Here is a 13,534-nt window from a genome sequence, read left to right as displayed (position 1 = left end):
CAACAAGGTGAGGCATGGCCAGCTGCCAAAGATGACTGAGTCACCTGACTGCCAGCATCTTCTTGTCAGGCTGGCTTGCTTGCCAGCTGCAGGCATCTCAGCAGAATGAGTTGCTTGCCAATGGCAGACAGCTCAATTGCAGGCTGCCGCGCTGAAAGCCACTGCTGGCTCATCATCAGCAGGCTAGCGCCCTGCTAATCTGCTGTTTGGATATGTGCCCTGGTTTTTGCATCTGCCACCAATTGTCACAGCTCTGATGAGCTCCCTACTTGGTGCAGTGGCAGGGTCTCCTCCTGCTGTGCAGTACACAAGAGGCATTGCTCTGAGCGCTGAGTCTCTCCTCATCCTCCATCATCTGTCAGCCAACCTTGCACTGATGCACCTGACAGAGTCTGCTGCAAATGCACTGCACTGACCCCACACTCTCTGTATTCAGCGCACATCATGCCTGGCTCCAGCAGCTCCAAGGAGACAACAATTCTGGCCAGCCATGCTGTCAACAGCAACAAGGGGTGGCTGACAATGCAAACCTCTAGTGTACTCTGGGAAAGACCAGTGAGCAGACTGCCCTGCGCTTGTGGCTGCCTGAGGCTAACCTTGCTGCTCAGAGTCTCCTCACGCTGGTGAGGAGCCCAATGCCACACCCAAGGCTTGGGCCTGCGCTGTCTTCAGGCAGACCTCTAGCTTGCGTACTGCCTCTGCGCCAGCCAAGACAATGCAGGGGATGAGGAGGCGTGATGTCAGACATGTATTGTGTACTTCCAATGCATGATGTGTGTGCGCGCGCCAGGCTCTGATTGCAAGCGCCACTGCTGATCAAGGCGCTCTGGCCCTTGTGCACAGCAGTTGTGACTTAGATCACACTGACTGGGCATGTGGGATGCGCAAGCTTGTTGCATTTGGCAAGACTGACCTGTGCCATGTGGCGCCTTGTTAGCCAATCATAGAGCCTTGTGCATTGGAGCTGCACCTGCATGCCGCAGAGCTGCAGGTACACTAGCTCTTGCAGTGACAGCAGGCCCCGCACAGCGTGTATCAAAGGAGCGCACCAAACCACCACTTGATTGAACTCAGACGCTCAGCGCAGCAGGGCTGCAGAGGGTACTGCCTCACCAGCAGGGCCGCAGCAGGTACAGCGTCACAGTGTCAGCTGCCACCCCTGCCTTGAGCTCAGCAGCAACCTTCTTGTCCTTGTTGTTGTCCATGCACAACATTGCCAAGGCCTTGTGCACAGCAGCTGCTCCAAGCGCAACACAATGTGCCAGTGACGCATCAAGCTACTCCACAGCCGCATCCTCAAGCGCCCACTTGGCGCGCTCCTCTGCCTCCTTGGCTTTGCTGCGCGCGCGTGCAGCAGCCAGCTTTGCATCCTCTGTGGAATAGTACCTCTTGCTGGCCGCGCAATTGGCAGCTGCAGCTGCAACCACACCCAGGCGCACAGAGCAAAGGACAGTGTGAGCAGGCATTGATGGGTGCTGAGGCGTGCATGCAAGATGCAGCGCGTAGGGACGGCCTGGCAGGGAGGGACAGCCATACGTGGGATGTGAGAGAGAGAGAGAAAAAGGGAGGCTGGGTGGCCCAAAGGGTGCCTGCGCCTGCAAGTGCTTCTTCCCTCCCCACTGCCACCGCCCCTCTTGCACACTCATGCATGGCCTGTTTGGCTTCCTGGCCAGGCGCGTTGAACTGCACAATGCCAACACCAGCAGGGCAGTAGCAGGCTTGCCTGCTTGGCTGGGGGCAGAGACCAACAGTGCTGTACCAAAGAGAGTGTGACACAGAGATGCTGTGCAGCCAAGCATCCAGAGGCTGCTTGATGCAGCTGCAGACAGACAGTGTGCACCTCTTGCAACACGAGCAGGGCGGCGCTGCCACCCAGCGGCCATGCCCAATTAGACTGGCGCTCTAACACAGCGCTGCTTTCTGGGCGCTGCTTGCTGGGCGCTGCTGCCAGGCGCCAGGTGCAGCCTGCTGAGACCACCACATCCAACAAGCTGCACCCAAGCTGTTGACAGCACCAGCATGCGGGCCGCCTCACTGCTCTCCTGCCCGCCGTAGCAGGCAGCCAAGATGCAGCGCAAGCCGCTCTGCTGCTCTGCCGCCTGCCGCAGCCAGGCCTGCCAAGCGGCGCGCGGTGCAGGCAGCCAGCAGCGGCGGCCTGCAGCACTGCAGCTGCAGGAACAGTGAAGGCCTGCCAATGCTGCATGCCGCGCAAGGCGGCCACAGTGCTGGCACAGCGCAGGAAATGTTGGCCTGCTATCCCTTGCCACAGCTGCCTGGGGCAGCACCAGATGCATCTGCAGCAGGCAGCCCAAGTTCAACCACAGCGGCGCTGTGATGCTGCATCTGCCTCTTGTAGCATTTGAGGCAGCAGGGAGCCTGTGCTGCCTGCAGCGCGCGTGTCAGCACTGCCCTGGCAGCGGCATGGCTATGCGCTGCTAATGAATGATAAGTGGATGAGCGCTGCTGGCGGACAGCTGGTGCAGCGGTGCTCTCAGCCAGCTCTCAGAAGGCAGAAGGTGCTAGACAGACTCAGCGGCACAATGTCCTCCCCAGCCTTGCTTGCTGTTGTCCATCTCTTCTCTTCCCCCTCTCTTGCCCTCACTCCAACTCTGCTGCGCAGTCCCGCGCATCTGACATCTCTCTGCTTGTTGACGTCATTGGCTTCTTTGAGTTGCTTCATTTGTCTGGAATCATTCTGTCTCTATGGCTCATGCCAGTTGCTGCCAGCAAGCCACACCCCAAGATGGCGCATCCAGCAGCTCCAACGCCTGCTTGCCCTTGTCCCCTCTTGCCTTTGCTCCGCGCCCTCACTGTCGCACGCGGCCTGTTGCCGGTGGCTCCCGTCAGCCAACGCCGTCGGCATCTTGACGCACTCTTGCAGCTCAACTTCACGCCAACAATGCGTCCGGCTGCCCCGCGCAGAAGCTGAAGCAACGCCCAAACCTGCCTGATTGTGAGTACAAAGGCAATCTGCTATGGCTGCGCATGTCAAACCCCGCGCCGCTGCTTGGCAAACAAGCACTGCTGTGGATGAGCGCGTACCAGGCCCGACACAAGCTGACGCAGCAGTGGGACGGCAGCAAGCGTCCCCCGGCGCGCAGTCGCTTGTTGTCCCTCTCCTTGCTCTTGTTGCCAGGACTCTGTCAGTCCGCCTGGCCGGCATCATGCTCACGTTGTGCGTGTGGGCATCTGCCTTTGCCGCGGCGGTGGGAACCCGGGCGCTGCGCCAGCGCGCCGGTGCCGCTGGGCGCAGCGCAATACGCGGCTGTCTCAAAGCTCTCCACTGGAGAGTTTGCCGCGGCGTTCCCGCGGTCAGCGTGCCGCGGCCACGCAAAGGCTCTGCGGCGGAAAGCTTGAGCTTGCCGCGCGTTCCCACAATCACGGGCCACAGCCGCAAAGACTGTCCGGCAAAGAGCTTGCGGCAGCGTTCCCATGGCCACTGCGCCGCCGGCGCAAAGGCCCTGCAGCGGCAAGGCTCACACACTATGCCAGGCCACAATTCATTTCCAACAGATAAGTGCAGCCAGCACTGCCTGCTTTGCTGCCATCTTGGCAAATGTTACTGCAGCTTCAGGGAGCCCATCTCCAGCCCACTGCTCAGCCATTGCGCAGTAGCACTCCAGCTGCTTATCTAGTTTGCGCAATGCAAGCGTCTGCATGCTGTGCTGCAAGTCAAGGTGAGCGGCAAGTTCTGAGCAGGCTGGGCAAGCAGGGTGCGGCTTGCGCACCACAGTTGGTGCCAATGGCATGGGCAGCTGGGCAGCTAGGCACAGCATTGGTGTTGGCAATGGCATGGCTGCGCATAGTGTTGGCATAATTGACACAGTTAGCGCTGAGGGTGTAGATGTTGGTGCAGCTGTTTGCAGCGCTGCCAGCTGCGCCAAGGGCATGGATGGCGGCGCATCTGTGTACAGCACATGGGGCAGCGCCAAGGACATGAGCAGCAGCAGCGGTGAGGTGCAGGGCAAAGCTGCAGCTCAAGAGAAGCCAAGTGTGAGTATGCTGGTGTGGGTCTCTGCGTGCTGCTGCTCAAGCGCAGCAGCGCAAGAGAGAAGACTGCAGACAGGAGTTTGAATTGCTGCTTGTTGCGTTGCGCTGCACTGGACCGGCAACAATGCTGTGTTGCCGGTCCAGTGCAGCGCAACGCCGCATGGAGCGCAACGCCGCATGGAGGTACTGCGTGTCAGGATGCAATGTGGCGCTCAGCATCTGTGTTGAGTGGCCCTCCAGCCTTGTCTCAGAGCTGTAGAAGTTCTCAGCACCATTGCTTCTCTGCCACTCTCTGTCCCTCCTTTCCTCATCAATCAATGGTTCAGACGTATCACTTCTTCTTGTTGTCATTGTTGTTGTCAGACAGCGTGATTGGCTGCTCCTCTGAGCCTTTGCAAAGCAGTGCCTGCTCAGGCACATTGTTGAGGGCACGGGCGCGCTTCTTTGTTCCTGTGGGCAGCACCTTTGGGCAGGGCGCGCTGAGATGCTTGCAGAGTTGTTCAAGACTCTAAAGATTGCAACAGCAGTGCAGGCATTTGTACTCCATGCCCGCAGTCTTGGTGTACTGCGCCTTGTCCTTGATGCATGGCGCTGCGCGTGGCTTGCTGTGCCAGGATCCTTGCTTATGCTAGCAGAAGACAATGGCTGCAAAAGGGCTGGCAAATGGTGGCGCAGTGCAGTGAGGCACATGCATCTTGAGTGCCGCCACGCCTACAAAGGTGGGCCAGCAGCGTGGACACTGATTTGCTGGAATTGCATTGCGCAGCTCACAAGACGTCCAGTCCATGTTGGTCCATTCTTGGTGCCACTTGCAGGGATTGCGGTTGAGGAAGACGCCGTCACTGCGGAACTTGACGTAGGAAGCCGGCATCCTGCAGGACAGACGGTTGTTGACACCAATGGCCTTGCACCTACATATCACATGCTGCCTGGCAAGCTCCTCATCTTCTGCGCTGAACTCTACCACTTGACAAACTATGTGCCAGCCACCACAGGCTGCGCCTCAATGCGCAGCAGATAGGTGGTGTCCCTCTCAACGCACACAGTCTTTACTGACAAGGCATGGGTGAGGGCAGATGAGTTTGCGTAATCAGCTGCCCATTGTGCAGCAAATGCTGTGCCTGGCGCAGATGACCCCCTGTTGTTGCACTCTATCTTGCACTCTGTCTTGCACTCTGTCCCTGGCGCGCCACAAATCTGAACCATCCCATGAGACTGGCCCCACTGCACAAAATCTGCATGGATCCCCTTAAGGCTGCAGCCATGCTAGATGCTGCGCTGGCCACTGCAGATGCTGATGGCTGCTGCAGATCTGCACTTGCACAACAGCTGCAACAGAGACAGTAGCATAGCCAGCGTGACCGTGATAGCCTGTGTGAGACCAAGGTAGAGAGCCTGGAAGCGCTCTGTCACAAGCTGGGCAAGGAACTCTGTTCTCTTGCTGTGGCAAGCATTGTGCATGCCGCGCAGAGCACACATCTTGGCGTCAATGGCTTGCATGACAAACATCTTGATGTCAAAGAGTCAACCTGAAGCGCAGTGGTCAGCCAGACGCTGCAGCCTGACTGCTTGCATGCAGGGACTGTGGCAGCCAGCGGCAGGGACTGCGGCCAACTTGCAGGCACTGACTGCAGCACCAGTGCTTGACTGAGGACACATGCAGCCCACCTCCAAACTCTCCACGGCTGCGCACTTTCCAGAGGACAGCCTGTACAACAAGAAAACTGCGTCTGCCGGTCTTGCCCAAAAGGGTTGCCAGCTGTCAGGGCGTGCCGCTAGGCAAGGTTGCAACCACAACGCGCGCTGCGGCAACTTCAGCCCAGACCAAGGCAAAGAAAGAGCTGTCTCAAACTTTGGTGTGCAGACTCAATGCACATTGCTGGAAACTCTGCTTGGCGGCAATGGCAAGCGCATTACAGCAGTATCATTGGCAATGTGCGCTGCCGCCCTTGCAACTGCGCAGGGAACTAGAGTTCTATTGGCAATGCTACAAGCACTGCCTTTGCAGGACTTCTACAAAGTGGTGAAGGATCCAGACAGCCGTAGTGGTAGATTGAGCTTGCCTGCCAGGCCGGTAGCAATGCAGAGGTTGGCATTCCAGCCACCAGCACTGCGCCATCAACCAACATGGCTGCTGCTGTGCAGGAGGTCTGTCTATGCCTTGCACAGCAGGCTCCAATGTGCTGTCTTCCAGAGGATCTGAGCCAGGAAGAAGTGAGCCTGCCCACCCTACTTGCTCTGCCTACTGCACTGACCCATCAGCTAGGTGTAGCTGACAGGACTGCTGCTGCTGCAGGCCCAGGTAGACAATGCCAGCCAGCAGTAGTGGCAGCACTATGCAAGCACTGTGCAGCAGTGCTGCAGCAGAGCCTACACGAGCCTCATGTTGTGTTCCATGAGGGCATTTGTCATTCAACTGGCACTATGGCCGAGTGGTTAAGGCGCTTCCCTGCTATTACAGCATCCTGATCTGACAGGAAGTTCTTTCTGAGAGCGAGAGTTCGAATCTCTCTGGTGTCGCATCTCTTTTTGCTCTTTTTGCTCTTTTTTAGTCTTCCAGCACTCATCCCGGCTCTCCCTCAGACAAAAGCTTCGCTTTTGCCCTCTTGAGAGCCCCAAGCCTCTCTACATTCCTTGCGCACGCTACAGCGGCAAGCCAACTTTGCGAGGGCCAAGATTATGTGCAGGGCGGCTGAGCGCGGGTTAGCTCGGTCCTTGAAGGAGCAGCAAGCCCAGCGCGCGCGTGCCATGGCGGCGAAAAGGCGCACATGCTCAGCGCTACTCAGCCTGCACGCCTTGCTGCTGCCAGCCCTATGGCTACCGCAGGCTCGAAGCTGCTCTCAGGTGTTGAGCGCCGCCGTGAGTGGCATGCTCGAGGCGTGGGTGGCGAGGTGCTGACGACGAAGCGCACGTCGACGCGTAGCGCGTGCCGCGTGCGTGCGCAGACTTAGACGGCTGCCTCTCGCTCGCTCGGCTCCGCTGTCCCGCACCACAAGCACTGCGACTGACGTCTGATCTCGCTGCGCAAGACGCGGTCTTTGTGACCTCAGCAGCTCTCCTCGTAGCCAGCGAAGTGGTCCTAAACGCTGGCGGCCTGTGTGCGACGAGGCGACGCGTGTGCTCAGCCGCCAGCGGCGCCGAGCCGCAGTGGCATTCAGCGACGTGAGGCCGCTGGTCCTCTTGCGTCACCTGAGGAGAGGCTGAAGCCTCAAAAGCTGGCTCTGACCGGCAGAGCTGCTCAAAGCAGCTGCTCTCACGCATGGTTGACAGTTGCCGATCGCTCGCGGCATTGCACAGAACCGCCCCGACTGAGCCTCATGTGCGCGCGGTGCTCATCTCCGAGCCGAGCTCATCTCGGAGCCGACGCGGATGCAGATGCATCCGCCGTGATGAGACCAGCGGAACTGCGCCGCATCCTCCGCCGTATGCCCCTGAGCGCCGCGGCGTGCTCGACGCTGCGCTGCGCGGCGCCCCTTGGCTGACGCAGGGGCCGCCCGCCGTGCATCTTGGCGGCGCGGCGTGCGTTGATGCGGCGCCTGCATGGCCATCGAGCTAGCGCATCGGCCGCGCACGTCGCGCCCCTGAGGCAAGCAGCCGCCTCCGCATCTCGTCTTCACTCCCAACCACCAGCAACGCAATGTCGGACGAGCGCCGCGTCGGCCTCGAGGACCCGGACAACCCCGCACTCGTCGACGATGCCAGCATCGCCGCCGGCAGCGTGCGCGGCGTCGCCTACCTCGACCCGCGCCAGTTTGGCGGGCGCAGCCTCAACCGCAGCGCCGGCCTCGGCGAGCCGCTGAATGTCATCGGTGCGTGGGCTGGATGGTCAGCGCGGGGTCTGCAACTCAGACTGCCACATAGCATGAGCGGGTCTGCCACTACCGCACAGCATGAGCCGGTCTGCCACTGAGTTGCGCTGACTCTTTCTCTCGCAGTCTCGGCGCTCTCGTCGCCCGAGATCCTCACGCGCAAGGGCCTGCAGGGCTACCTGCGCTCCCTCGACTTCGACATGGAGTGCCTCGGCCTGCACCAGGGCGGCGCACAGAGCGCGTGGCTCGATGCGCGCGGCTGGCAGGACGAGCTGTTCCTCTATCGCGAGGGTGAGGCGGACGTGCTGAGTGGCGTGGGCGGACGTGTGCTGAGCACCGGACGGGTGCTGAGTGCCGGGCTTGCGCTGAGATGCCGTCGCTGACATCGCCCAGTATACACGCCGCTCGACCACCTCTTCGGCACATGTCTCGAGTCGCTCGGTGCGTGCGCCGCACACACCCTCTCTGCGTCGGCTCACGCTTCGCAGTCGGCGGCAACCACGTGCGCATCTGGCAGCAGCAGGGCACCGGCGCCTGGTTCCTCGCCGCGTCCGAGGAGATGAACGTGCGCAAGCACCACATGATCGTGCCCGACGGCTACAACCTCGGCCGCGACAAGGTCGTCGCGCAGAGCCAGCAGCGCAAGAACGGCGTGACGTGGGTGGGGGTGTGTGCTTCTCCGGATGCTCAGCTGACCCTGTCGCAGCTCGTTTCTCTTCAAGAAGTACCAGACGCGCGTCGAGTACGTCGGCGGCCTCATGGAGGCCGGCACCGAGGGCGTCAACCATGGCATCGCCGTGAGTGGCACGTCCACCGCACTGCACTCCTCCTGACACCCTGCAGGTGGACGGCCGCACCGCCGTGCTCACTGTAATCATCGTCGGCGGCGAGGAGAAGGCACGCCTGAAGCAGGAGCGCGCCGAGCGCAAGGAGGCCGAGCGCGAGCACGACCGCATCGTGCGCCGCATCACCGCCGCCGACGAGCCCGAGGGCCCCGTGACGGCGCCGGGCCGCGTCACCTCGCGGGCCCCGCGCTGGCTGCGCCGCATCCGCATCGGCGCCTAGCCTCGGTCTGACGTCTGTGTTGGCTGCACTGCACGCCTAGCCCGCTCTCCTATGTATACCCAGATCTGCTGAATTGCATCGCCATTGCTCCAGGGGTATCACGCCGAGCGGCGCGGAGCCTGTCATCAATCGCATCTCGTCATCAGGAGCACGGCGTCGCGCGCGCACGCGCAGTCGTCATCACGCCGGCGAGCGCGGAAAGCCGGCCAGCGACGGCGACGGCACAATGCCGCCGTGGGCGCTGCGCTGCGGCGAGCGCATTGCGCGCAGGCTGCCGGCCGGGCTCGGCGGCACGGCGCCCGCAGAGTGCGGCTGCGGCACGTACGCCGGCGCCAGCGGCGCCTCGGTGAAGTCGGCGGCGTGCGCGCTCGTCGACTCGGCGTCGTCCTCGGCCGCAAAGTCGAGCGCGTCGTCGTCGGCGGCATCGTCGAGCGCCTCGAGGCGCCCGCGCGTCTGCGGCCCGAGCAGCCGGTCCGCCTCGCTGGCGTCGTACTGCAGCGAGTTGCGGTTGCTGCGCGCCGCGTGCGGCATGGGCGCCGGCGACACCGGCAGCACGTCGCCGTCGCCCGTGTGCACCTGCCCGCCGGCGATCCACGAGGCGCGGTTGTTGCGCCGCCGCTGCGCCGGCGACTCGACGGCTGGCGGCGCGGCAAACTGCGCCGAGCCCAGCTCCGTAGAGTCGGGTGCCTGGATGTCCTCTTCCATCTGCCGCGGTGCCGGCTCGCCCTCTGTGTGGCGTGTCAGTGCCGCCGGGTGTGAACGCTCGCGGGCTGCTCACCGGCAGACGTCCAGAAGACCCAGTCGAACTCGGTAAGGAAGAGCGCAAAGACGCCTGCTCGCGTGTCAGCCACGATGCAGTGTCGCGCACCACTTCACTCACCTGCAGGGATGCCGAGCGTCGGGCTAAAGACAATGCCGACGTTCCGCATCGTCATCTTGTTGACGTCGGCGTGCTCGATGATCTTGATCAGGCTGGAGCTAGGCGGTCAGCTCTGCAAGTAACCACCAGTCTTGCCACACTCACTGGCTGCACAGCGTCCGCAGCAGCGAGTAGTTGGCGAGCGGCAGAATCGACACGAGCGCGCCGAGCTCATTGACCCGCTCCCGCCGGTCGACGATGTCTGCAGCGCGTGTCAGCCTCCGATCGCGCCCCAGGCCACACTCGCACCCACCATTGACACGCATGAACTCCAGGTGCAGCTCGCGCGTCAGCACGCTCGCCGGCAGCTCGCGCAGAAACGTCTTGAGCAGGCCGGCGACGGCGTGCGGGTCGTAGAACTGCTCGCCGGTCGCCAGCAGGTCGACGTCGCCCTCGGCATTGAAGCGCTCCTTGAGCGCCTTGACGACGGCCGACGAGCCCGAGAGGCGGTAGATGCCCTCCTCGTTCGCCGCGTTGCTCTTCTCGAGGTACTCGATGCAGCGGTACACAACCGACGGCAGCTCGAGACCCTCGGCAATGTGCGAGATCGCGATCGACTCGGCCAGCGGCACGCCGAACACCGGCCGCGCGACGGCGCCGGCTGTCTTGTCCGCAGCAGCGCCGCCGCCAAAGCGATGCCAGAAGCCGCGCTTCTTGTCGTCCTTCTTGCTGCTGGCGTCGGGCGCCGCGACGCTGCCGAGCGGCTCGTCGCGGCTACCGAACTTGTACCCGCTGGGAATCGGCGTGCCGTTCATCGGCCCTGAGATGGCTGGCCGCGCAGTGGCAGGGGCGCGGAAGGCGCTCTCGCTGTGCCGCTCGGTCGGCTGCGGCGGCGGCGTGCTGAGGCGCGCCGGCGTCTCGAGGCCGGCGTCCTGCGATGCCGAGCGCGACGGCAGCGCCGCGCGCGGGTTGAACGCCAGCGGCGTCACGGGCGCCTTGGGGCTGGCCGGCGGCTTGCGCGAGGCCTCGGGCGAGCGCAGCGCGTCGCCGGCGCCGGCGGCCTCCTGCGCCAGGCGCCGGCTGGCGATGGTGCCGTGGCTCGGCGGGCTCATGGGCGCAGGCACTGCGCGCTGGTCTGGCCGCTGCGGCGGCGGCAGCGGCGCGTCCTGCCGCGGTGGCTGCTTCGCCGACGCTGCCACACTCGGCGTCGATGAGGCGCTGCGCGCCGCGCGCTCGGCACTGCGGCCCTGCCGGTCGAGCTCGGCAATGGCGCGCACGAGCACCTCGACCCACTCGTCGCGCTCGGCGTCGCTCTCGGCGCACAGCACGTGGCGCACCATCTGCGTCTGCTCGCCGGGCACCGTCGGCGGGCGCTTCTCGAGGATGAGAAACGCGTGCCGGTACGAATTCTCGTCCATCTCCGACGTCGCGCTGCGCTGCTGCCGCCCAATCTGCGCACCAGCGATGTTGATCGAGCCAAGGTGCGGCCCGCCGCGCTGCACTCCGGCGTCAGCCCACCTGCGCACCGGGCACTGCACCCGCACTCACCGTCTCGTAGTAGTCGAGCTGCGCGCCCATCAGCACGTACAGGCGCGTCACCCAGCGGCCCATGTTCTGCCCCTTCTTCGTCAGGAAACCCTCGCGCGTCGTCGCCGCCGCGTCTTTGGGCTTGCTCGGCACGACGTCGGTGCAGAGAAACGTGCAGATGTCGTCCTTGTCCGGCAGCTCGACGGCCAGCAGATTCTGCAGGTACGACTCGAGAACCGCCTGATGGCCGCGTCAGCTCTGCCGCACCGCCTAGCCTGGTGCGCACTTACCTTGCGCTGGTCGACCTTGCTCGGCGCGTGGTCGCGGAAGAGCATCTTGTCCGGCAGCGTCGCGCCTGCCATGCGCTTGCTCGCCGCCTTGCCGTGCTTCTGCTTCAGGCGCGCATCGAGCGCCAGCACGTCGGAGTAGAGCTTCTCGACGCGCCACGTTGCGCCGGGCGCACCGGCAGCGCGCGGCGCCAGCGCGACCGAGATGAAGAACGAGATGACCTCGCGCCCGCGCTCGTTGGAGCGCAGCATCGAGCCGACGACGTGCACGGCGGCGCTGCTGAGCTGCCGCGAGTCGAGCACAGGCGTCGGCACGGCCGAGAGCGACGAGATCGAGCCGCGCGACGAGCTCAGCGAGCCCTGGCGCGCACGCGCCGCGATGGCCGAGATGCTGCCCTTGCGCTGCCCGGGCGTCGCCAGCAGCGGCTCGTCGCGGTACTCGGGCGGTGCGCCGCCCCGCGGCGTGCTCACCTGCGGCTCGTCGGCGCTGCGCTCTGCCAGATCCACGGCGGGCTCCAGGCCCAGCCCGGCGCCCGCGTCCGAGGTGCCGTCCGTGTCGCCGGCGACGGACTCGTCGACGGCATCAAAGTCGTCGGCCTCCTCGGCCGCGCGCGGCTCGTCGAGCGGCTGCCGGCGCTGCGCGGCGGCGCGCTGCGCCATGATGCTCGACTGCGCATCGGCGCCGCTGCGTGCCGGCGCCACGACGGCCTCGCGGCGGTCGTCGCCCGACGAGCGCAGCGGCGACGAGACGGCCGAGACGTCGTGCGAGAGCGACGAGGAGCTCGAGCTCGGCTGCACGGCGCGGTCGCCCGTCGACGGGCGCGCGCGCACGACGCTGCGGCGCGCCTGCGCAAAGCCGCTGCTGCTGCTGCCGGCGCCGGCACTGGCGGGCGGTTGCTGTGCGCCCGCGGGCGACGAGCGCGTGCTGGCGACGTCGAAGCTCGCGGCGCGCGTGGTGCTGCCGGCGCCGTCGCCCAGGCTGCTGGCCTGGCTGACGCTGTGCGTGAGCTCGGGCGCGGCCATGGCCGACGCGCTGCTGGCGTCGCGGCGGCTCGGCGTCTTGAGCGCCTCGTTCTCCTTGCGGATGCGGCCCATGAGGTTCCAGATGCGCACATTCTCGCCGCTCAGCTTGCCGGCCTCGAGGCAGAACTTGTTGCGCTCGGCCAGCACCTCGTCGAGCGCGCGCGTCGTGTCGCCGCCGGCGCGCGCCAGGGCGTCGGCGAGCGCCAGCGGCACGTAGCCGCGTGATGGGCCATTCGCGGCGAGGCGCGACGACGAGGCGTGCGACGTCACCGACGCCAGCTCGCCGTGCGGCGCGGCGCTAGAGGAGGTGCCGTGCGCGTGCGCCGAGCCCGAAGCTACACGGCCGCGATCATCAGAGTCGAGGCGCCGCCGCGGCCTTGGCGAGGAGGTGGACATGGTCGAGGGCCGCTACCGGCGAGGCTGGCGCATGCGCAGCGCAGGCGGTCAGAGCGCAGAGGAGGCGTGGCGGCGCGCAGTGCGGAGCGCCGAGCAGGGCGTGGGGGCGAGACGGAGCAGCAGACGGTGCGGGCAGTGCGATGCGGGTGCGAGAGAGAGGCGAAGGGTGCCAGCGCAGTGGCAGCAGCGAGAGACGACGCAGCAGCGGGCGCAGGCGGATGCGCGCGGCGCTGTGCTGCGGCGATGCGGAACGGATGAGGAGCAAAGGCAGGAGGCAAGGAGGTCAAGCGGAGCGCATCGCTCGTGCGGCGCGTGCGGCGACACGAGACGCGGCGAGGCGGGCGCGGCGTCAGGCCACCAGCACGCGCGACGGCGGCGGGCGCAGCGGCGCAGCGCGGGCCTTTGCGGCACACGCAGCGGCAGCGGCTCGCCCCGCCGGCGGCCCGCACCGCAGCGCAGAAGCGCGTCGCGTGCCCCAGCCAGAGACGCGGGAGCGGCGCAGCCGCATGCGATGCGCTCAGCAGCAGCAGCGCGCTCCAGCGTTGCGAGCCATGCTAGCCTCGAGCGAGCGGGTCGGC

At 64.8% G+C, this 13,534-nt stretch overlaps 3 protein-coding genes and 1 non-coding gene across 4 annotated transcripts; 3 read left to right on the top strand and 1 right to left on the bottom strand.

Moving 5' to 3' along the window:
* The first annotated feature begins 6,408 nt into the window (after positions 1–6,408).
* Positions 6,409–6,510, top strand: FA09DRAFT_t21. The gene has a single exon. It is a non-coding gene; the product is annotated as a tRNA-Ser (tRNA).
* An 11-nt stretch (positions 6,511–6,521) lies between these two features.
* FA09DRAFT_236093 (hypothetical protein) lies at positions 6,522–7,294 on the top strand. The gene is made up of 2 exons (XM_025739621.1): positions 6,522–6,849; positions 6,914–7,294. Exons 1-2 carry the CDS (start codon positions 6,670–6,672, stop codon positions 7,154–7,156), a joined length of 423 nt encoding a protein of 140 aa, XP_025599829.1. The 5' UTR covers positions 6,522–6,669; the 3' UTR covers positions 7,157–7,294.
* Positions 7,295–7,617: 323 nt separating this feature from the next.
* FA09DRAFT_328928 (hypothetical protein) lies at positions 7,618–8,959 on the top strand. The gene is made up of 5 exons (XM_025741967.1): positions 7,618–7,799; positions 7,926–8,090; positions 8,193–8,240; positions 8,288–8,596; positions 8,643–8,959. The coding sequence occupies exons 1-5, from the start codon at positions 7,628–7,630 to the stop codon at positions 8,873–8,875; spliced, it is 927 nt and encodes a 308-aa protein (XP_025599828.1). The 5' UTR covers positions 7,618–7,627; the 3' UTR covers positions 8,876–8,959.
* Positions 8,922–13,257, bottom strand: FA09DRAFT_359560 (RhoGAP-domain-containing protein). Its single transcript, XM_025745124.1, has 7 exons — positions 11,541–13,257; positions 11,272–11,490; positions 10,037–11,219; positions 9,889–9,985; positions 9,745–9,836; positions 9,643–9,696; positions 8,922–9,592 (listed from the first exon to the last, which is right to left on the bottom strand). Exons 1-7 carry the CDS (start codon positions 12,954–12,956, stop codon positions 9,045–9,047), a joined length of 3,609 nt encoding a protein of 1,202 aa, XP_025599827.1. The 5' UTR covers positions 12,957–13,257; the 3' UTR covers positions 8,922–9,044.
* Positions 13,258–13,534: the final 277 nt, after the last annotated feature.

This window comes from Tilletiopsis washingtonensis (genome assembly GCF_003144115.1).
Source record: "Tilletiopsis washingtonensis strain MCA 4186 unplaced genomic scaffold FA09scaffold_6, whole genome shotgun sequence".
Lineage (NCBI taxonomy): Eukaryota > Fungi > Basidiomycota > Exobasidiomycetes > Entylomatales > Tilletiopsis > Tilletiopsis washingtonensis.
This window is presented reverse-complemented; position numbering and strand designations above follow the sequence as displayed.